This window comes from Gymnodraco acuticeps, unplaced genomic scaffold, assembly GCF_902827175.1.
Source record: "Gymnodraco acuticeps unplaced genomic scaffold, fGymAcu1.1, whole genome shotgun sequence".
In the NCBI taxonomy this organism is placed as follows: domain Eukaryota; kingdom Metazoa; phylum Chordata; class Actinopteri; order Perciformes; family Bathydraconidae; genus Gymnodraco; species Gymnodraco acuticeps.
Window position 1 is genome coordinate 679,149 of NW_022989942.1, and position 24,426 is coordinate 703,574.

A 24,426-nucleotide genomic window follows, 5' to 3' on the forward strand; every position below is an offset into this window, starting at 1 on the left:
TATGTTATATAGATGCACCCTGTGGAGTTGTTGATTATTGGTAGCACTTTGGAGCAACGGTGTAATGAGTGGGCCCTTGTTTCGTTAGAATCGTGCGTATGACACCTGCCGCTGATTTCACGCTATACCACAGACGGACAGTTGGTGGCGGTGACATGCGGAGAATCGTTGTCATTTGTCGAGAAAGGTAGGGAAGAAGAAGAATGTCAGCTGGCCATGGTTGCAAACAGTTTAATATATTCAAAGCATTAGGTTTCAGATGTTTAATGAGCAAGGAAACCGTTTCAGTGCCTTACGGATGTAAACAATGCTTTAGTATAGCAAACTAAAACTCCATAGGGCACCTTTACATTTGTATTATTTGTGTTATGTTTCCTGAGTGAATCCTTTTAATGTTGCTGCTGCAACAATCTAATTCCTCTAAAGGCGTAACTTAAGTATCATTATCTCCACTTCTAAGACATAATGTGGGCTATGTTTAGATTGTAATCATTTGGATGTAAACATGAATGGAGCAAGTCATCAGGATCCTCCTGAGAAACAACCTTCTAGCATTTGTGTAGTTGAATGAATGAAAGTCTTCCACATGGCAGTTCGTTGTTAAAGTGTGCCCGAATCAATATGAGGCTCTTGATCTAAGAATAGCTTTGCTGGAGGAGGCTCATCTATAATTGATACAATACTGTGGAGTAATCTATACTGGTATTGATAACGGGGTTAGATTTTGGAGGAGAAAAAAAAGAAGGAACATTTACAGTATATAAAAAAACAAGAACTGTCTTATATTACTGCACTGAAGTTTAAATGTCAAAACTGAGGGATGTGTTTCGTCTGAGCAGCTCATAGAAGCCTCGGCATGACAGTGACGCGGTGGCACACTGCACATCTCATATCAGTCACCTATGCGTTAAAAGTGACGCCTTCAGACCCCAAAATCCCACTGTGTGAGCGGTGAGTCAGACCATTAACACCAACACCAGTAACACTGGGGAGGAGAGGAGGCGCGGACAGGTGGGAGAGAGGAGAAGGGAGAAAAGAAGGGAGGAAGGAAACTGCGCAAAAGAGAGAGAACAGAGGAAGCAGGGAAAGAAAGGAGAGCAGAGCACTGTATGAATTCAGCCGATCACATTCCCACAACTTTGTGTCTAAAACCTCAGAGAAAGCTGCTGTTAATCTTCTACTTAACAACTGGTGCACCACACACACACACACACACACACACACGCACGCACACACACACACACACACACACACAGTGTAATAAGCAGGCTAACAGAAGTGAAAATAATCCTCTCTGCATCACCTCAGTATTACTGCTGATAGACACTGTGTGTGTGTGTGAGTGTGTGTGTGTGTGTGTGTGTGTGTGATGGTTGTGGTGTGTAATCCTGGTGACTAATACTGCTGTCAACCTCCAGGCCTCACTAGTCCCACTTCAGGAAATGTAAGCTCATAAGGAGATCCTGTTTAAAAAGTCAATTCTGAGACATTTGGGACTTTTTAAAGACACGCCCAGAGATATTTCTGATCAGCTGCATTGGATACCTGAAATGGGAATTGAAGTGGCGCACTTGAGATACAAGGGAAACTGAGAGGGATTCATTTAGGACTTTTTGGGAAGAAATGATATAATAATAACTTATATTTAACACGTCATTTTGTTACAGAACTCTCTCTGGCTGTATGCTATCGAACACAAGTTGCAGCTTCTCTAGCTCTGATATAACTAGGGGCTTATGGTGGCTTAGTTAGCAATCTTTATACAGATATTGCTTATATTGTTTAACTGACATTTCATTATCTTATTGGGGCTGAAGACAACAAATGAATACATCTGGTGAAGGTGGATAGATATAAGTGTGTTGGTTTTGCTGTATGAATCATTCTAAATTAGTTCTGTGATGTTCCTTATTGTCTTCCTCTCTAAATAACTTCATGAACCATGTTTGAATAATTGATGATATACATTAAATGTATGTTATTTTAATTTGAGGGTAAAGTTACTAACACCTTGTTCTCCACATTGCAGGTTTGGAGGGAGTGTGTGAAGCGTAATATTTTATGTCGTCATTTTTCTTGAATACTTTTCAATGAGGTGGCTTTAATATTAGGAAAGCTTTTCATAAACAGGGTGAGCGTACAGTGACAATGATTTACTCCACGCTCACCCCCTCAATACTGCTCACATCATCATCTTCACTCATTCATCGAGTGCACAGTAATGAGAAGAGCAAGATGTGTTAAATGTGTTGCTCTTAATAGTGATAGGGGTCAACTATTAAGTAACGGAGATATCTCAGAAAAAAAAGTATATTCTTCACAAATGCCTGATGATTAATTAGCTAGAACATTCAATCTGTGTGCTCATATATTGCTATTAATTCCCCACAATGCACTCCATGCAACGTTTCTGTCCCAACAGATGGAGATTTTGGGAGAGAATCAGTGAAGCAGTGAGGGTGCATGGGATTTTTAGAAAAACGTGATGGAAGTAAGCGATGCTAATGCAGCATGAAGACTTCTCACAGACCAACACTCTCCATCTGCTGTAGCTCAAATAAACACAGATCTATATACGCTGCCTCAGCTTAAATCAATCGTATCTTTGCCCAAGTTTGCACACACGCACACACACACACACACACGGACACACACACACACACACACACACACACACACACACACACACACACACAGAGAGCTGTGAGGTGTTTGGGTACACCGGGCACCATATTTAATATAGATAACAGGAGGAGACCTGCACACACACGCCGAGAGAGACACTGTTCCTCTCCTGGTGGAGGTCATTATGAGTTCCTCTCTCTTTGGCAGGAAGTGTTTGTGTGAAACAGAGGGAGCACTGCTGGTAACCGCACGCTATCGCCGCGGGGACGGGACAAACATGGACCTCAGATGGACACACATAAACACACCCACACACACCCATAGTACTGACTAAAGCCCAGCATGGACAGAAGGTTTGATGGAGAGTAATTCAAAAGTCATTTATGAGAGTCACGACACAGATAAAGACACACACACACGCACACACACATACAGCTGGACCACCTCTGATGCCCACTGTGTGTTGTCACTGTAAGATTCCCAATATAACACCAAGAAGCTATACCAGAAAACAGAGCTATCAACAGACCATCAAACCACTATTAATCTTTGAAACCATTTTTGTTTTTAAATATTCTTGGCTGTGTCTTTGCATCAGAGTCAGAATCACTTGTTCCTGCTGTCAATCAAAGCTAACTAGCGGCCGACCTTAGAGAAATCTAAAAACTTTTCTAACGGAAATTCAATATCATTTTCCTTTTTTTCATATACTGTTTATCTGCTCTGTAAAATAAAAACGTCCTGTGCTTTCTTATGAGAAAAATAGGAAAGCAAAAGCAAGGAATTTATATATATTTCGATTTAGAGCTATAGCTGTCATCAATCAAACACAGATGTCCCTGTCAGCCAGCTGAGACAGCTGAACAAATACATCTGATATTTCCCCAAAGTAATATTTCCTATTTCAAAATCAACAACATATGTATTGACCGTGTTGAGTGGGAACATGTATGCCTGATGTGACTTAAGTTGCACGTAAACTTTAAAGAGTTCTGGGGCCTCATTTATAAATAGATATACGCTCAAAAAATGGCGTACGCGTTTCTCCGCAATGTTTGCGATTTATAAAATACTAACTTGACGGGAAAACGTGCGGTCCTCCACGTAAACTCCCATGCGTACGCACTAAGCACAACAACGGGAGAGACGAGAAACTGCGACACCGTTGGCAGAAGGAAGAATGGAGAGAAATATGTGGAAATAATACCATAAATAAAATGTTACCTCTCATTTATCATACATGAAGAATTTGCAAACATTGATTAAAGCCAATCTTAAAATGATTAAACAAACGCCTGTTTGAGACTCCTCAGTGCACACAAAAACCTAATTGGAGAAATAAATAAATACGGATATGTTATTGAAATACCACCTTGAATATGTTGTGTTAATGTTATGAAATGTTTTCTCATAAATGATGCGGTAAGCAGGACAGAATTACGTCTAAACTGACGCCGTTTTGCATTTCTATAGGTTGTAGATACGAGCATGGTTTTATATACTATTGTAGTGCCGAGAGATATGGAGTCAGAGGCGGTGCAAGAATAGTGATTTATTCACAAGCTGCAAAGGACATGTTGTCGGGTCGCAGCCCGGGTCGACAAGAAGAGAGAGCCAAGAGGGTACACACTATTTATAGGTAACCCATAACATGTCCGTGTGGGAACAATAACCGCAACTGTAGTTCCAAGTTTGAATTATGTCCCAGTGGTTAAATAGGTGGTCACCACACAAGCCCCCCCAGAATTCAAACATGGCAAAAAAATATATATCCTCACGTCCGTGGAGGAAGCACCACAAGGGCCGAGGAGGGTGGGGCCGCAGGAGAGGGCAGGGGCCCTAACGAGGGCACCCACACCGGGGGCGGGCCGTCGTAAGGGGGCCGCAGTAGGTGTCGCGGAGAACCCAGCAGGAAAGAGCGCAACCCGGCCGCAGGCAGACGCACAACGGCGGCGGGCACGAAGTCCTCGGCAGGCGTCGAGGTATCCCCGGAAGAGAGGAGCAGTCCCCCCGGGAGGAAGGAGCGCAACCCGGCCGCAGGCAGACGTGCAACGGCGGCGGGCACGAAGTCCTCAGCAGGCGCTGAGGCATCCCCGGGAAGCAGGAGAGGCCAGACAGGGTCCCGGAGCGCGCCACCCACGGACCGATGGAGCATGGGCGACGTCCGGAACTGTCGAGGCGAGAGGGGGTCCAGGAGTGCGCCACCCAGGCGCCGATGAACGTGAGTGGCGTCTGGATATCCCCGGAAGGCAGGAGAGGCGAGACAGGCTCCGGAGCGCGCCACCCACGGGCCGATGGCAGCATGGGCGACGTCCAAAATCGTCGAGGCGAGACGGGGTCCAGGAGTGCACCACCCAGGCGTCGATGAACACGTGAGTGGCGTCTGGAACCACCGTGGAGGTGGTGAAAAATGTGAGAGTGTCCACATGAGGTCAACCGGCTGGTCGAACCTCCTCTCCGGCACCAGAAAAAAAACAAAACTCAAAAGGGCTGATAGCCGTTAGCACTAGCCGTCGTTAGCCGCTAGCTGCCAGCCATGGGTAGCTGCCAGCCGTCGTTAGCCCCACGTGGTTAGCAGCCGGGACCTGCAGCCGCATGCCCCGAACAACAAACCCACGAGGTAGCAATGGGGTTGCTGGTCGACCCAGCAGGTCGTGCATCGTCCCCCCGTTGGATAGAAAGCCGATGCGGGAACGGCGAGCAACGTCTCCAGCCTTCTTCGGAGCGCGCACCGAGCCTCAGTCCGCGTGCCGATGGCAGCCACGGACGTCTCCAATCAAACCCCGGCATTTCGAGAAAGGAACTCGAGTTCCTTTTGCCGTGTTCGGCTCCGTCCCGGAAACTTCTCAAGACGTATCAGGGTCACCAGTGTAGTGCCGAGAGATATGGAGTCAGAGGCGGTGCAAGGAAGGTGCAAGAATAGTGATTTATTCACAAGCTGCAAAGAACATGTTGTCGGGTCGCAGCCCGGGTCGACAAGAAGAGAGAGCCAAGAGGGTACACACTATTTATAGGTAACCCATAACATGTCCGTGTGGGAACAATAACCGCAACTGTAGTTCCAAGTTTGAATTATGTCCCAGTGGTTAAATAGGTGGTCACCACACTATCATGTTTAATCGTGTTTTATGCCGTTTGCCAAGACTTGATAAGTCGCTCGTAAAACACCGGAGGTATGGAAGCTACAGTAAGAACACCATATATGGTAAATTGTACAGCAAATACAGTATAACACAACACATTGGTTGTATTTCCTTTAACTGGTGGATATAGAGTTGCTGCGGGGAGGGGGGGGGGAGGGGGTTGAGATGCACATGCTGCAGTGGAGACACTGCGCACAGCTGATCGACAGCTGGGACACAAACTACCAAATACAAACAAATCATTCAGATCCAGTCGTCATGACTCCACTCCGGAGGGATTCCCCGATCATTTCTTACAGTTTCTCATCAAGGGGGGGTCTCCTGTCCCCGCTACAAACACACTGCCTGAGGAAGGCTATGTGTATTTTTTTTGTCATGAACCTTTTTCGGACCACTTATTTATTTATTTTGGTGACGATCCGACCTCCATGTTGCTACTCTGGTTCAAACTGCATCCACCAAACAATATGATTTATCTCGACCTCCACAAAATAACCAAAATCTGACACGGTATCATTTTCAAAAAAAATACACATAGCCTTCCTCAGGCAGTGTGTTTGTACCGGGGACAGGAGACACGCCCTTGATGAGAAACTGTAAGAAAAGATCGGGGAATCCCTCCGGAGTGGAGTCATGACGACTGGATCTGAATTATGTTTTCGTATTTGGTGGTTTGTGTCCCAGCTGTCGATCAGCTGTGCAGCGTCTCCACTGCAGCAACTCTATATCCACCAGTTAAAGGAAATACAACTAATGTGTTGAGTTATATTAGCTGTACAATTTACCACATATTGTGTTCTTAGTTTCCATACCTCCCGTGTTTTATGAGCGACTTATCAAGTCTTAGCAAACGGCATACAACATTATTAAACATGGTAGTATATAAAACCATGCTCGTACAACCTATAGAAATGCAAAACCGCATCATTTATGAGAAAACATTTCATAACATTAACACAACATATTCGAGGTGGTTTTAAATAACATATCCGTATTTATTTATTTCTCCAAGTTATGTTTTTGTGTGCACTGAGGAGTCGCAAACAGACTTTTGTTAAATCATGTTAAGATTGGCTTTAATCAATTTGTGAAAATGAATTCTTCATATATGATAAATGAGAGGTAACATTTTATTTATGGTATTATTTCCACATATTTCTCTCCATTCTTCCTTCTGCCAACGGTGTCGCAGTTTCTCGACTCTCCCGTTTTTGTGCTTAGTGCGTACGCATGGGTTAGAGTTTGCGTGGAGGACCGCACGTTTTCCCGTCAAGTTAGTATTTTATAAATCGCAAACATTGCGTAGAAACTGGCGTACGCCATTTTTTGAGCGTATATCCCTTTATAAATGAGGCCCCTGGTCTTTAGGACATTTTAAGATCCAAGGACACTGTCCATGGTGCTGATCCGAGTTAACTCTAGAGCAGACACCAACACTAACTCAAAGGAAATACACTGATGTTCTTCCTCTGTCTTTAAAATATCATTACAGAGAGTGTCCAAGTCAGTTTACAGATGTTTATCCATGTTGTCCTCCTCGTACTAAATTAAATTGCAACTTTTAAGGGTTGAACCTTTTTGTAGTCACGAGTGACAAAGGTACAGATTCATAGGGCAAAACACCGAAGTCACAATGAATGTGAAATGAACGTAATGCAGTTTTCTTACTATAGATATGATATAAACAAATAAAGTGCAGATCGTTGATATATATATTCAGATTAGCAAATAGATTTCTTGAACAGGTTGTAACTATTAAATGGAGCATTTTATAGTATTTTAATGATCGATAGTTTTATCTAGTTTAAAGCAGTTTGATTCGCACTACATCCCTTTTGCAATGCAGATGATCTAAATAATTAAATACAGAACATAAACTGCATTGAGGATCTTTTTTCGAACACACTTTCTCTATTAAAATAATTAGATTCACATGTTGCTTGTACGACCTTTTGGATTTTGTTGAGCATCACTTTTTCAGCAGGATATATGGATCACTTCCCTACTGTATGCAGATTCCATCACATGTGCATACAGTAGCTGGTGGGAGCTTCATTATGTTCTGACAGGGCCTTCCACATCCTAATGAACGTTGCCCCACACCTTCATAAGTTAAACAACCTGCATCCACATTTGGACTGGGAAGATTTTCCTTACTATACATTAATGTTGACGCAAGTTGGTCTGCATCCTCCCTGTGTGATATTCTGGCCTAAACTCCTCCTCGTATGTTTTCAAATGTGCTAGCTCTACCTACTTGCACTAAATAAAATGTTTCCCTGGTGATGCTTTCCTCAAGGTACATTTAGCTGCCTCCTCTATTTTTAAAACTAGTGACTTAATGTATAATATATTGACAGCTGTTTTTTCATATACTGCAAATAATGACCTTTAAGAAAATACAAAAGATGAATCCAAACTGTTTTGTTGAGTGGCAAACATCTAGTTTTTAGAACATGTCATTATCTCACATTAAAGTACTTCACATTAGATTCATTTCATGAGTTAAATAGATATTTCCTCAGCCTTTTCAAAAGACCCGTGTCTTATACTCTGCAGCTCTTACCAATAACAACACCTCCCTGAAACACCTCTGACTCAATAAAACATGGCTGATGGCACAAAGGGACCAGGGGACCTGGTGCCTTGTATCTGTGTGTGTGCGTTTTTTGTCTATGTGTTATTCTCAGGTCTCCTACCATCACGGCATCCCATTAGCAGATCGGCAGTTATAGCCTGGTATCCTAGGTTACGGCCTTCTCAGTCACTCCCAGAAGACACACATCCAGGATAGTGCCCACTCTGTCTCTCGGTGTTGTGTGTGTGTGTGTGTGTGTGTGTGTGTGTGTGTGTGTGTGTGTGTGGTGTGTGTGTGTGTGTGTGTGTGTGTGTGTGTGTGTGTGTGTGTGTGTGTGTGTGTGTGTGTGTGTGTGTGTGTGTGTGTGTGTGTGTGTGTGCAAAATGTACTGCAGTGTTACCCACACCTAACAGTGATGTTTCAGGCACCCAGATTACACCTGTTGGAGACAGTTTCTGTTTTGTGCAAACAGTCAAAAGAGTATTGCCAACTAGTGGCGACCTCTGGAAGCTGTAGTCAATTATGGGAATACAATTGCTATTTCGCTTCAGCCCATTAGGAGAGACTGAAGTGAGCGTTTTGGAACTGAAGATCCCGACGAGACACATCTCCCAACCGTTTAATTTACACCTCGGGGTCATTTAAGTTTGCTAATCATTTTCTTCTGTCTATTTGATTAGATTACAATTTTAAAGTAACTCAAAGGAAATGTGTATTTCTACGAGGTGTCTTAAGTGTTTGGACAGCAAGAACAGACAGCTGTGCATCACTTCAGGAAAGAGATCACATGCGATTGAAGCCAATGTATTTTGTGTACTCACCCTCAGGTCTGTACTGCGCTACTATGGTAACGGTCTGTCCTGCGTTCTTCAGAGCTGCTGCTGCCTGCTCATGTGTTGCACTGGACAGGTCCACACCATTCACCTACACACAGACACACACACACACACACATACACACATCACACACACACACACACACACACACACACACACACACACATAATATTAGGGCCTTGGATCAATAGTAATTCATGTACACTGAGCTGAGCACACCATTAAGAACACTGTACAGCTTGGTGCATCAATAACTCACATGAATGTGTAGTACGTGTGTACTTTGTGAAAACATGTTTATTGCATTTAATCATTCCATGTCAATGATTTCATTCTGCAGGGATTATCACTGCCTCGACAATATGAAAATTGAATCCTGTTAAAATCCCATTTGAAGAAAATTAAAGCCATATTTCACTTAAGCGGAACAAAAAATACATAAAAGCGGTAACACACATCCCCCAGCAGCCATTAGTAGACACTCATAACTTGTAGAAAACATTAAATATTGCTGGAATTGTCCTTAGATAGAAGAAACAATGAATGCATGTTAAATGTTAAAAGGAGTGCACTTATATAGAGCCTTTCTCCCTGACCAAGCACTTAAAAATGTCCATAAACACACACAGTCATACACCAATGGCGCCAAAGTTTCCATTAAATTCAAAAATATTCAGCTTCAGCAAAAGTTACTTTGAGTTGTGACTTCACATTAATACAAAAGAAAATGGAGGATCCAGAGGAAGATAACTTGACAGGATGACTCTCATGGTAACACTTTATGACCTACACAGTAATAATACTAGGATTGGATTTACTTATACTGTAATGGTTACAATGCATGTGTTGTATATCTGTGTGTACTGTTTGTAATACGTGTTAGCAACATACCGACAGGATGCGGTCTCCCTTTCGTAGCTCCCCACAGAGATCCGCTGGACCCCCGGCGAGGATGAAGGAGATGAAGATTCCCTCTCCATCCTCTCCTCCAACAATGTTGAAACCGAGACCTGTGGTCCCCCGCTGGAGCACCACCCGCCTGGGTTCCCTGGGAGAAACACAAAATAGAGACACACACTTTGTTAGGGTAAGAGATGACTGTATCAAACATGTGGGAACAAATACGTTACAATCTGTTTTTTAAGCACGTTAATGTATAAAGACCTCAGTTAATGGTTAAGAAGCAATTACTGCCTTTTGCTGCTAAGCTGACTTTTAGTTGTAACTGTTTGACAACATCCTAAGAACCAGTGAAAAGGAGAGGTGGATGATGACATGTTTAGGAAATAAATATAATAAAATATAATATTGTATACTACATAACTACAAAGGAAAACATATTGAAACTGTAACACATAGTAGCTTTAGTGTATATATTCTAATGTGTTCTAAATGTATAATATCTGGGATACTAGCCTATTGTTTAATGCTACATGGTACACCTCAGTGAAAGTAGAGGGCATTTCAAATTGACATAATTCCCCAGGATGTCCAGAAGATGTCAGTAGCGCACTGTCTCTGTTTTGTTGCACCAGCACGATATTAACCATGTCTTAAACAGCCACACTTCTGGTTTTATAATACCTATGTATTGTTTGATTTAATGTCATCCTTACTTTTCACAAACAATCATCATGCAGAAGCCATTAAAAAAAGTGTAAAGTGTTTTGTTAGCGAGTTATCGGGGTATTAATAACTAATCCATACACTGTGCATCCCATTTGGGTTTGATCCCCCTTTAGCCTCTCTAGATCGGACATTAACACATTTAAAACTTGCCAAAGAAATGATCATAAAAACTCTGTTCCAACCATCAATTACAGTCATTACAATGATGGGCAACTCAGTTTGACAGTTAACTCTGGCCTAATGTTACCTTCCATTAAAATGAGTCCCACATATCTCAATAGGTTCCATGCAGTGTGGTGCAGTATACAGATATTACATTTGGGAAAAAGATAGCACTGGTAATCTGTTCCGACAGACCCCCCGAGCTAAGGTGTTGGCATCAGTATATGAGAGAGAGTGTTTCTGTGCACCCCTTGTTCTTCAGCACACATGAACAAATAATCCCACATTACACCTGAAGTCTCCGGGTTACAGAAACTGCAGATGTCCTTGAATTGAGCACAAGCGATGGACACTAATTAAAACCAATAATCTTCTCTCTGCATGACAAACTAATCAGAGAGTGAAGAGGAATGATGAGAGAGAGCGCTACAAAATAGAGGGGCAGACGTCAAAATGACCATTCTGCAGTCGGTCTGAGGCTTATCAGATTTATTATAATCAAAGCGCACTGATTGGCTCAGAGGGCTATGACAAAACGAGTCGTATTCTGGTTACCACGGTGACGCTAGTTGTGTGACGAGGGTTGTGTGATAGACTGTAATACCTCCATTAAAATGGATTAAAAACAGTAGAGCAGCACAGAAAGAGTATCTGAATGTGTGTGTGTGTGTACATATGTGACCTGAGTTTACATGCCAGACCAAATTCTCACTGCCATCTGCCCTTTGCTGCCAAACACGCACACACTCAAAGACACACACATACACACACACAGCATGGAAGGCCGTCAGGGACAGAGGTCACTGTGTATTTTGGGCTCTCTAAGGACTCTGTTTTCCAATCTGGTGTTGTGGATCTAATTGAGGGCCACTTAAGACCTCAGAGCGGGACATGAGACACACAGCAAGGGGAAACGAAAGAAAGAGGAAGAGCAGCTCCTGTTAACAGCTTAAATTACGTAGTACATAAAAAGAAGCTTTGATGAAATAAGAAATGTCTTTGATGGACAATACAGATGTCTAACTGACCTAATGATACGCCTCAAAAGTTTCTTATAGTGTCTGTTTTATATTCAACTCCATTAGTTTCGGATATGCGGTAGTTGATACGTTAAAATATAATGAAATGCATTAACCCTTGGGTTATATAATATAATCCTATGTGGGACTAATTGCAATACAATTAATTGGTTACTTAAACCCAAAATAAGCCATAAATTAAACCATACTAAGATGCGACAAGTTATTATATTTAATTTGTACAATTTAACCTAAGCCATTATCTAATGTAACATATAACAGTAAGTCATTAAAGATATCTAGATAAACAAAGTTTTTATAGTCATTAACCCTCTATATATGGTCTGTAGTTCAACGTTCTGTATTAGTCATCTTTGGAAACCCAGGGAGCGTTTTAAAAAGTAAACACATTACTATGTTTGTTTTTGCAGTATGGTTAATTTGTACTCTCAGTGGGTTATCTAAAGTAAAAATGGGATATTGCATTAAAACAGTATTTTGTTTCCTCTCTCCCATACATGTGTGTGTAAGGTCTTACCTCGGGATGTCGTCTTCTCCAGTCATCGCCCTGGGCAACGGAGAGTATCTGGGCGTGGTCAGTGGGGCGGGGCTTACAGACTGGCTGCCGCTCATGTAGGGGCTAATATGGTTGTCTTGATGTGGGGAGTACGCTGAAGGAAGAAACACGCACATTATTTTGTTCTTATTTTACCATACAGTTATACATACACTATTGTTCTATCTGTATCCGCACTTTTTTGTTCATTGTTAGTATGGAATTAAACATCCTCATCTGACCTTATATGGCATTTCCAGTTTCCATTTCCTCTGACAATCAATCGCAGCTCATACTGTCTTATTTTAAGACAATCACTCAAACTGTTTATGAACTATTTATAGTGCGCTGTGTTGGAGATATGTGGAGAGATGGTGGTGAGATATATGCTGTTTGGTAAGGTGTTAGATTTACAGCAGTAATAAAAGACATGTTCTTTGATAATTTGCTGAATTTGGAGCGGCGACAAGTGGCTGTTATCCACTAGGCCAAATGTACCCAGTCTGATTTTCAGACTGTTATGTAACACATTTAAAGCTGTCTGGTTGATGTCAGTATGTCTTTTAAACCACAACATAGAAAAAAACCAATGAAATTAAAGATACTGAAATGATATGGACACTGTATGAGCACCTAATGATAAGGACTATTTTCTTTACTTATTCTGATGTTAAAGAAGTAGTTATGTCTTCAACAAAATCCTTGATTCAAACTCTTACAGGTAGCTCCAGGACTGCCATGAATGTCAACCATTAGTAGAAACATGTGTTTTCTAGTGTGTGTTGAGCAATACATATCTATGGTTCAGCACTCATCATTGAACAGTCCACTGTGGTATACGGCACTGAAGTAAAAATGTATGGTGAGGTCTATTAACCACTGAGAGTAAAGTCTTTTGTTATTTGAACCCAAACCACAGTCTTTGCCTAAACCTCACCAAGACAAGAGTTTATTTTGAAAAGACTGTAGTATGTGGAAATTGTCACGTATTGCTTGACATTTGAGGATATGTTCTGGAAACGTAAGGCTTTTTTTCAAACCATCTAAAGCAAACATCCCAAAAGCCTTCTTCCTCGCTGTTCTGTGCACCATATGGCCCTAAATTGCTCCAGCCTCTTGGCTTGATGTTGTAAATAAAGTTCCATAAAATGCCAAATCCCTCAAAAACTCATGTCATTTGAAAAGATGATGGGTGAATCTTGTACTGAAAGGTGTGTACTTACAATTGGTGACGTCAGGAGGAGGGAAGTTGTCATTGATAAAAAGGGAGGTGTGTTTGGCCACACGGAGATAAACCACGTCAGGAGTGGACTTCAGCGCAGCCACGGCATCCTCATGAGTCACCTCTTCCAAACAGGAGGCGTTCACCTGGACACACATGAAGACATAACGTTTGGATTCTATCATGCAGTTTTGTGGCTGCAGATGTATCATGATGTAACATATATTTCTTGACATTAACTTAATAGAGAAGAAAATGTTATTATAAAGTGTTTTTTTATATGTTCAATTTGACTGCTACTGTGTAAAATATCCTTTAACAGGCTCAGAAGAGTACAAATCTAATTTACTTGTGTTCACTATCCTTCTGTATAACAACTTATTTAGTCCTTTAAGGTAATTAACATATAATGTCATTTGTAAGGATATAATAAACCAATGCAATGGAGCACAAACCTGTTTTTGCTCAATTCTTAATTAAAATGATAAACAAGGAAGTCAACCTACATTTTGAAATGTTACTGTAAAATAATTACATTTTCTGGTTTTGTTAAGGGCAATTCATTTTATATTTGGTATTAGTAAGGGAAATGTAAATAAAAGTAATTCATGGAATGAATAATTTGGAGCTTCATTCCCTTACGGAGTAATAAGTAGTTTTATTGGATTAGAAGGTACCAAGTGTTGATGTGAGAAATGTAAAGCTTTGCATTTAAGACAAATACAATCTGCTGACTAAGATTAATGAAAGGGGTTTCCTTACAGCCATAAGTTTGTCCCCTATCTGTAGTCGTCCGTCTTTGTGTGCAGCCCCTCCTTCGATGACCTTCGTGACGTAGATACTGTTGTCCCCCGGGACATGTTGGTTTCCGACTCCGCCTGCTATACTGAATCCTAAACCTGAGAGAAAACATCAATAGGTCATATTTTTGTATGCAACTTCTGGGTTTCCTGAGGACAAGCATACTGCTATATATTTCCATATACTGCAGTGCTGCAATTTCTCAGTCTCAGGCCCTTTTGAACATTTCTGACATTTCGATTTTTTATTTAATACAATTTACTGCATAGTAAAAAGTGAAATCCAATTAGTTAAACCATACCATCTCATATATTTAATATTTCAAAGCTTTATTGGCTCTATTAGTCTTTTCTAGCACCTGCCAAATCAGAATACTTACCGCAGGAACATGCTGACTCAGAAAAGCCTCATCATACTTTCTCACTGTCGCATCGGTTAATGTCTTTATCATCTGTTTTTTCACAAAGTATATTCTACTCGCAGCCTCCTATTATATGTAGGTTCTGTTTACCTTCTGTAGTGTTTTCTCACCTTTGGGCCCTTTGACCAGCTTGATATCCAGGACCCTCTCGCTGAGGCTCCTCCTGCGCCGTATGCACAGTCGGACCAGACCTCCTGCATCCTTCAGCGCCTCCACCGCCCCGCTGTGGGTCACGTCCCTGACGTCCGTCTCATTTACCCGGACTATACAGTCGTTCACCCTGCACAGGAAGATAATCACCTTGCATCAGGAGCTTATGAAGAATATAAATGACACACATACAGTCTTAAACTCAAATGATAGTGCTTCTCTCTGAAACAAGAGGTCTAGTTTGGAGACCATGATCTTTTGTAAAGAAAGCAAAGAAAGTCTTCAAAGTCTTCAATTTGCAAGCTGTTGTCAACATCTTGTAGTTGTTGTGGCTTGTAAGCTATACAAATAAGAACAAATAATACTTTTACTCAATGATTGTACTAAATACAATTTGAAGGTACTTTACTATGATTCTTTCCATTTCTACTTTATATATTTTGGATAATTATACTGTACTTTGTATCCCACTTCATTTATTTGACAAATATAGTTATACTTACTTGATTCAGATTATTCATGGATAATTAAAATTAACTAGTAAATTACAATATGTATTGTTTTACCTTTAAGAACTGCACAATTAAAGTTATTGTCCAGAAGTATGATTTGTTAAAAAAGTTCAACATTTCATTTCAGAGTTATGACTAAGATTTAGTTTAAAATAACAATACTGTTAATGTATTATTAATACTGTGTGTGTGTGGCCTAGCATTACTATACTTGTGGGGACCTAAATCTGTTTACATAGTCACGTGTGGGGACTCGCCTCCCTTATGGGGACAAATTGGAGGTCCCCATGAGGGGAATAATTAATTTTAGGGTGAAGACTTGGTTAGGTTTAGGGTTAGGGTAAGGGTAAGGTTAAGGGTAAGGGTTAGGCATGTGTTGGTTATGGTTAAGGTTAGGATAAGTCTCCAGGAAATGCATGTAAGTCAATGTAATGTCCCCTGAAGTGATGTATACATGGTGTGTGTGTGTGTGTGTACTGTGTGTGTGTGTGTGTGTGTGTGTGTGTGTGTGTGTGTGTGTGTGTGGTGTGTGTGTGTGTGTGTGTGTGTGTGTGTGTGTGTACTGTGTGTGTGTGTGTGTGTGTGTGTGTGTGTGTGTGTGTGTGTGTGTGTGTGTGTGTGTGTGTGTGTGTGTGTGTGTGTGTACCTGAGTCGTCCATTTTGGGCAGCGGCCCCTCCAGGTATAATCTTGGTGATGAAGATAGAGGGGTCTTCTCCGATGTGAGGGTTATCAGTCCCTCCTGCGATACTGAACCCCAGACCTGAGTTACCCTGCTCAGACACACAGATACAGAGAGTGTATTAAATATAAAACACTATCCAAACACACAGACAGTATTGGTTATATAAGATAATTGTTGATGCTAGAAGTGTTGGTCATCTAAGACAAACAACACTAATTATCAGCTGGATATGCAAACGTCAGGCACAAATCAGTGTGGAAAGAGGACAATAAATAATACAGGATTTATTATTCCCATTGCCAAAATGAACAAGAAGCATCTACTAAATACTATACTTATCTAAATGGCATTAATTGCAAAACTACATTTAATATCCCCCCAATTTCAACTTATTACAAAACTGATTCATCACCTGAACAAATGATATGTATAATATCTTTCTCCACATATCACTTTTTTACCAAATAATACATAATAGATCACACCATGACTTCATCACAGCCATTTCTCTGAGTATGTTTCGCTCACTCTCTTGTGCTTTGTCACTGATTTTTAGAGCTAGTGTAATGTCTGTGGCTGTGATGCGTGTGTGTCCATAGTGTCTTTAAAGCAGATCCAGTCAGGCAGACAGAACCAGGTCACACGAGAATAGAGAGAGAGGCAGGGAGAGAGCCTCCGGGTGAGAGAAAGGAGAATATAATGAGAGAGGGAGGATGAGGAAAATAAAGAAGGGAAGGATGGAGGAGGAACGGAGAGGAGGGGGAAACAGGGTTATCAGGGTCGGAGTGATGGACTAGGAAGATAAATGAGAAACTAGCTGACAGAGCTGATCAAAGTTTTATGAATAATGTGTTATAGCCTTTTGTTGCTTTTGAGTTGCATTTCTATCAGTTTTAAATACATTTTAGTTTCTGAACTAGTTTCTGTTTGATGTGAATTATGACATTTCAGTGTATAAAATAAGCCCGCATGTGGCATGTATGTAAGTCTTTACCCGCTCCAGCGTGATTTCCTCATACTCATAGTCTGCTTCTGTTCCATTGACCTGTCAGGGAGAAGAAGAAAAGGAAAAGTGTGTCGATTAAGAGTAAATGCTTGAAGCTGTTTTCCTGTAATGGACACTCAAACGCTCATTAGATATCACGCTACAGCTTTTAACATTCATCATTTATATGCAGCGCTTTTCCTCCGTGTCAGTTGCTATTGACAGGTACACAACCTCTCATGTGGTCACATCCTGTCTCTCTGCAGCCGTGTTTCCTTTTACCCAGGATCCTTCATTAATGCCATTTCCATTCATCCATCAGATAGCATCTTTCTCAAACACCTGGCTGATCCTCCGTCAGACCTTCATAATGACGTCAGTGACACATGTTGCATTTAACCTTTATGTTTAACCCTGGTGTCACCAAGCATCGCATTGTTTCTGCCAGTATTCTGTGTCACAGATTATTATCAAGTAATGCAAACATCAACAAACAAATCAGAATGATAGAAACGCAAAATAGACATTTGATCTTTTATGAATGACGCATGAATCCCAGAGATTAAACTGGTAATGCGTGCTTAATGATGATGTACCTCTGATGTCATATTTAAGACCCATGAGCCAATCACGCTGCTCGGCCGGCTCTACTGTACTAGAAAAACATATTAACATCTAGATTTCCGGACTGACTGAACAACACAGGGAATTACATCTGATCTGAGCTCACTATTATATACTTTTGTGTTCTAGACCGTTTATACTTTGGAGATGAGTGTCTTGTTCCTGCTATAGCTGCTGCAGGCACACACACACACACACACACACACACACACACACACACACACACACACACACACAACACACACACACACACACACACACACCCACACACACACACACACACACACACACACACACACACACACACACACACATATTGGTAGAGTGGCATCCCAATGGCCCATGTAATCCCCTTGGCTGTAATCTGTGTCTCTATGCAGTCAGATTAGTTTAGATTTTGAATTTCTGTCGTTTCAAACAGAGGGCACAAGCTTCCATAAGCCACCATGAGCAGTACGTCTATTATCACCTACAATAACGGATACTATTCAACATAAAATATACCTTTTTCTAGAGAAATTAAGGGCAATAATTGAATGCCATTCTTAAAGCTAGAGTTCACAAACATTGTAAAACCTATTTGTGATATTGTCCTGCTTAATAGAGTTAATTTATTAACAAAAAATGACTTATTTTCAACGTTATAGATTCTACTTCCTCTAGACAGAGTAAAGATAACTTGCCTTGTGTATCTGCAGTGCACATTTTACATCAATTTTCTCTAAAAAGAGCATAACACCCTTTCAGCGACAAGAAAACACAAACATTTTCATAGATGATCAAAGTAAAGTGTGTTTCCCGTATTTCGTTTAACAGCAAAATAAGTACAATCTGCAGAAGATAAATTAGTGTCCCCTTTTCTGTATTTGAAGCAGTTCAGCAAGGAGTCATTCCACAGTAATTACATAATAAACGTATCTAACAACCACAGACAGTGCTTCTCGGTGGCAGCTGGCCACCAGTAAAATGACATCTGGACCCATTCAATTCTGGCCTAGCTTTCTGTCTAAATCTAGAAAGCTGCTAGCACCATATGTATTTGTACTGGGGAGAAAGGTTGACATTTCTGAACATTCAAAGATACAACTTCAAAAAGTGCTGCAAATCTTTACAGAGTAAGATATTCTTTCATATGACATTTCCATGGCTGGTATTTGTTTACAGGGAGTACAATTACTAAAGTATTGCAGATACAACTGGAATCTCATATGGAGGCAAAATACAAGATACAAATTGTATTTATTATACTATAAAAAAAAAAGTCAACCTGACTACAAACAGGTGTTCATCACTGGTTTATTTTCTCACATATGGTGTGTTTTTGTCATATTAAAAAGCTATTTTGAGTACAAAGCTTTCTCAAAGTAGGGGTTAAATAAATTAGAAATACTAAATGTACAAGTGTAGGTGTACTGTAAGGTGTTGTGTTAAATGTAAATTGCTGCATAAGAATATATTATTTGACTTTGCTCAGGTAACTACATTAAAGAATACAATTGTAAGTAGATTTGGCAACAACTTTACACGGTGCAAAGTACACAGTTGGGTTAGAGGTTTTACATTTCATTAGGAGTATATGTGAAGCAATACTCACATATGGGGGGGTGTCGACGCTGTCGGTGTTGACCACCACTGGAGGGGGGTTGGCCTGCAAGAGAGAACACCAAAGTGATTAAACATTTATAGCGCAAAGGAAATGATCGGGAAACCTAAGACATACAGTATGTATTTCACCAAGACGACGGTGGTCCATATAAACTGAAATGAACCGCACATACATACAGAGATCTGAGGTAGAGGACTTACTCGTCTCATGTTTTGGTACAGCATGTTGAGTACATCTGCTACAGATTACCACTACGGAGCGACAGCAAACACCGCATGACATACTGCACAGCCCTTATATTGGACAATACTAAAGTACGGCACTGCAAAACCGCACTGTAACATAAAGCTCCGTTACTGTGCCAGAAAGTACTCAGAGCAACTCAGTACTGCGCCACAATGCCTGTACTTTTACATTTTAGATTGAACTCTGATACTATACTCTACTAGTCTGTCCTCTCAACTGCATGAGTCCTGAGTTACATCAACATCCCAGATCCTTCTACTTTGTTATGGATCCATACTGAAATACCCAACAATAACAATCTCCCCCTCTCTCTGTCTTGTTCTTCCTTCCTGCCCTCCCCCCTTCTTCTTCGTCTCTAAGCAAAGTCTCCTCTTTCTCCCTGGCCTCCTGCTACGGTCCCGGTCTGAGCAGGTCACTTTTCAATCTAAAAGAGCTCGGGTTAAAGAAGCAGCAGCAGATGACTGACATTATCTTTCCTCTTGCTTCCTACGCTAACACAGCAAATGAGAAATCTCACTCTAGCTAATACTTAGCCACAAGGTGTCTTTTTCCTCTTATGTTTGCAAGTTGAGCACCATACCCCATCTTATGCCACCTGTCTCCACTTTTTTCCCCCTCCTCTCCTCTTACTTTCTCCCAAGAGAAATGTAATGCTCTCCGAGTCCAGCGTCTGCAGCTCTAGCCTCTTCCAGCAAACCAGCAGTGAGCAAACCAGTCCATATCAATTAATCTGAAGTTCCAGTTCTTGTTCTGCAGCCCAAAAAACTAACAAATCAGCGAACCAAACATCAAACAAGCAAACCAAATGGACAGTGCACCCAGACTTCACTTCACGGCATCAATGTGCAACAGACAGCAATAGCATCAATCCCGCTACACTAATCTCTACCTCCCTCATCCCCCCTTTTTCTACTCCTTTATCTTTTCTCTCTCTCACACACACACACACACACACCACACACACACACACACACACACACACACACACACACACACACACACACACACACACACACACACACGCACACCATGTATACATCACTTCAGGGGACATTACATTGACTTACATGCATTTCCTGGAGACTTATCCTAACCTTAACCATAACCAACACATGCCTAACCCTAACCCTTACCCTTAACCTTACCCTTACCCTAAACCTAACCAAGTCTTCACCCTAAAATTAATGATCCCCCTCATGGGGACCTCCAATTTGTCCCCATAAGGGAAGCCAGTCCCCACACGTGACTATGTAAACAGATTTAGGTCCCCACAAGTATAGTAATGCTAGAACACACACACCACATACACATACACACACACACACACACACACACACACACACACACACACACACACACACACACACGTATTATCCCACTCCATGTATCTCTCTCTCTCCACCACATGTCAAACTGTCTGTCAGTCAAGCTGACAGGATGCTTGATCCCACACGGGAACAGAAAGGGAGAGAGAGGGGGGATCAGAGGGATTATACAGTACGTATGGTGGGAGGAGTCAAATCGGCCTGATCAACAACAGCGATGAGGAGCAGAGGGTGCAGACAGATGCAACCCCCCCACCAATAAAACAGACATGAGTTAAAAAAGATAAAGACGTAATGTTGGGAGAACAGAAACGAATGAAAGAAGGAGGCAGTGGGGAGGAGACAGTAAGGACATCTGCAGCTGTTAGGGTGTGGGTGTGTGTGTGGGTGTGTGTGTGTGTGTTGATATGTATTAATGATGTGTAGGTGATACAATCTATAGATTTGCCTGTCCCACTGTTTTGGCCAAACTTGACCCACTCTACCATGCTGCACTGCGATATATCAAATGCACCCTATAGGACTCATCATTGCAAACTGTATAGCCTAACTGGATGGTCCTCACTTAGTATGCATAGGATACAGCATTGGTTTTTATTAATGTACAAAGCCATTTTAGGTAAGCTTCCACTGTACATATGTGCCAGATTTGCTCCAGGTTGGGACTCTCACAACCTCAGATCCAGTGCCTGGATACGGTTCCAGGTTCCTGCCGTGCGGACTGAGGCTGGAAAAAGGAGTCTTTTTCATTATGGTCCTTGGTCTTGGAATGACCTTCAATCAAGCCTCAAACTGATGGCACTTGTCCAAATAGCCTCTTTTAAATTGAAGTTGTCTGAAGTCCTTACCACCAGCTGCTCTTGCAGTAATAAGTAGTGCATCTTTCTTACTGTCCTAATGTGCACAATGTAGTGACTGCTTTTTCGTCTTTTGTTTTCTTAGTTGTGTTCTCTGTATTTGACATGTTTGTGTTATGTGTAACGTTGCTGCCTTCTTGGCCAGGTCAGCATCAGGGGAGAAAGAAAGATTTACAAGTGGAGAATCAATTATGCTATATACAAGGCAATCACAAGTCCTCATATTTTCAAGTCTTTCCCAGTTCATGAAACAGTACAATGGTACACTCTCATGATGTGTAATTTGAGCCTTTTTCTATGTGTGGGAGTAAATAATAAGTTTTATATTTCAAAATCGTGTAACCATGAAGTATACACTTAACATCACCAAAATGTACTTAACATATACAAAGTGAAAGCACTCATTATGCAGCAGAATGGTTCCTGTCAGAGGTACAGTATATTATTATAAAGATATCATTTTTAAGGATTGCATAAACTTAAAGGAGGCATTCATGTGCTCAGAATGCAGTTGTTCCTGTTCAGTGCATCACATTTTATAAAGTTTTGATTCAAATAGATGCAGGTGAGAAAACAGTACAATATTTCCCTCTAAAACGCATCAGCGTAGAAGTATATAGTATTATTAAATGGAAGAAGTTAAGTACATATAGGTCAACATTGAAATGACAATACTAACAGTTGACTCTACTTCTGATTTCAAAATAACACTGCAGATTATTTCAAGATATAAACCCCTTTAGAGTTGGCAGTTGGTATTTGTATGTGAATAGCAAAGATGAAAAAAAGAAAGTCGCCCAAAATGTAATTTAAAAATTAGGAACAATCAATATCACCAGAGGAACCTAGATAATAATGATTGTAAGACCCCGGCCACACGAGGACGAAAACGGCTAAACGCATAGGATTAACGCAAACGCAATCGCAAACAAGCTTCCGTCCACACGCAATAGTTATCCGGATAGTGTCTGCCCACACGAGACCGCTCCGTTTAGCTCCAACCGCTGGAGAAGCTGCAGTACATATGCAGGAGCCTGTACGTGGCGCTGTAACTTCCTCCACAAAAGCAGCGAAGAAGCATGGTTGTTGTTTATTCTCCGCGGTGGGGGCCGAGGGAACCGGGCAGAGTTGTTCGCCAGTCAACGTGTATTAAAGTTTAAATCTTCCGACAAAATTATAAAAGTGCCGGTCAAAGGTCTTCTTTGTTATTTATTGAGCTTTAAAACAAATGAATAATGAATCTATATAATATAATAATAAAATACACGGAGCCTCTCTTTTTCCTCCCTCTCTTCTGACAGCGTCAGTGTCTGTTTCATGCAGCAGCTGATCCAGTAATGAGTGACCCCGGCCGACAGTCAAAATAAACATATTTATAACTAGGTAGTTTGAGAGGTGTCTCCGTCCTGTCAGATTAGACTTCACTCGCGTTTAGGTCCATATCGAGAGAAAGATAAATAATCTGAATTCAGTGTGCAGTTTACTTTGACGCGGGGGTGAGCAGCAGAGGTGGGGAGAGGCGGGGCTATTGCGCAATCATTATCAGAAAATGATCGCTGAAGCTGCAGTACATATCCACAAAAGCAGCGAGTAAGATCCCCCCCCGGATGTGTAAGTCTGCTGTAGATGTTGCACAAAGAACTGTAGCATGGTCAGTAGCGTCCGGAGCACGATAGCAACTCTGCGATCTGCCATTGTTGTTGTTGTTGTTGTTGTTGGTGGCGAAACACATCAGCAATGGCGCGGGGTACGCGGAGGTGAGCAGCAGAGGTGGGGAGCGGCGGGGCTATTGCGCAATCATTATCAGAAAATGATCGTATAAGGCGTACACACAAAGCCGTTGGACCCCCCAGAGCGTTGCGTATGCCGTTCTATCCACCTTGGTACCCGTTATCGTTTCCTCAGTCGTTTAGTGCCGTATGCGGTCGTCCTCGTGTGGCCGAATGGTCTATATGACACTAAACAGTAACGCAAACGGCCGTTTTCGTCCTCGTGTGGCCGGGGCATAAAGAACAAATGATACACTTTTATCCAAACTTTTTCTTATCAAATACTGGATATTTTCTCTTCTACAGGCCTGTAGAAATCCTTAACAATGAAAACCCCGTGTAGGAAAAAATGACTGCTTGAACTTTGTCTACAGGTCCTAAAGTTAACTAGTCTGTCACTCTGAGTCCACTTCCGAGCCTGAACTTTACCTGACTCTTGCACCATTGTAACACCAGCCCTGTACAAAGCAGAACACTTATTATGTGTGCATGTTTGTCTGTGTTTATGTGAGTGTGTCATTCAGAGCAGCAAATCCAGTGGGTCTGTCAGCTGGTGATTCCATTGACACGCCATGTCAGACTGCACACTTATGTAACGTCAATTTGAGTGTGTGTGGGCGTGGGTGTCGTTGTGTTACATGAAAGGTCAAGAGAACAAACGTGCAAATATAAACAAA

At 41.5% G+C, this 24,426-nt stretch overlaps 1 protein-coding gene across 5 annotated transcripts in view; it reads right to left on the bottom strand.

Annotated features, from left to right (window-relative positions):
* Positions 1-24,426, bottom strand: part of LOC117542436 (disks large homolog 1-like) — a 120,830-nt gene that overhangs the window by 35,606 nt on the left and 60,798 nt on the right. For all 5 annotated transcript variants that reach the window (XM_034210098.1, XM_034210093.1, XM_034210095.1 and 2 more), the window contains 9 exons: positions 19,541-19,594; positions 17,332-17,382; positions 16,301-16,425; positions 15,103-15,272; positions 14,533-14,669; positions 13,772-13,916; positions 12,531-12,663; positions 10,074-10,230; positions 9,168-9,270 (listed from right to left, as the gene is read on the bottom strand). In XM_034210098.1, coding sequence (XP_034065989.1) covers positions 9,168-9,270; positions 10,074-10,230; positions 12,531-12,663; positions 13,772-13,916; positions 14,533-14,669; positions 15,103-15,272; positions 16,301-16,425; positions 17,332-17,382; positions 19,541-19,594 — 1,075 coding nt within the window. The remainder of the gene's footprint in view (positions 1-9,167; positions 9,271-10,073; positions 10,231-12,530; positions 12,664-13,771; positions 13,917-14,532; positions 14,670-15,102; positions 15,273-16,300; positions 16,426-17,331; positions 17,383-19,540; positions 19,595-24,426) is intronic.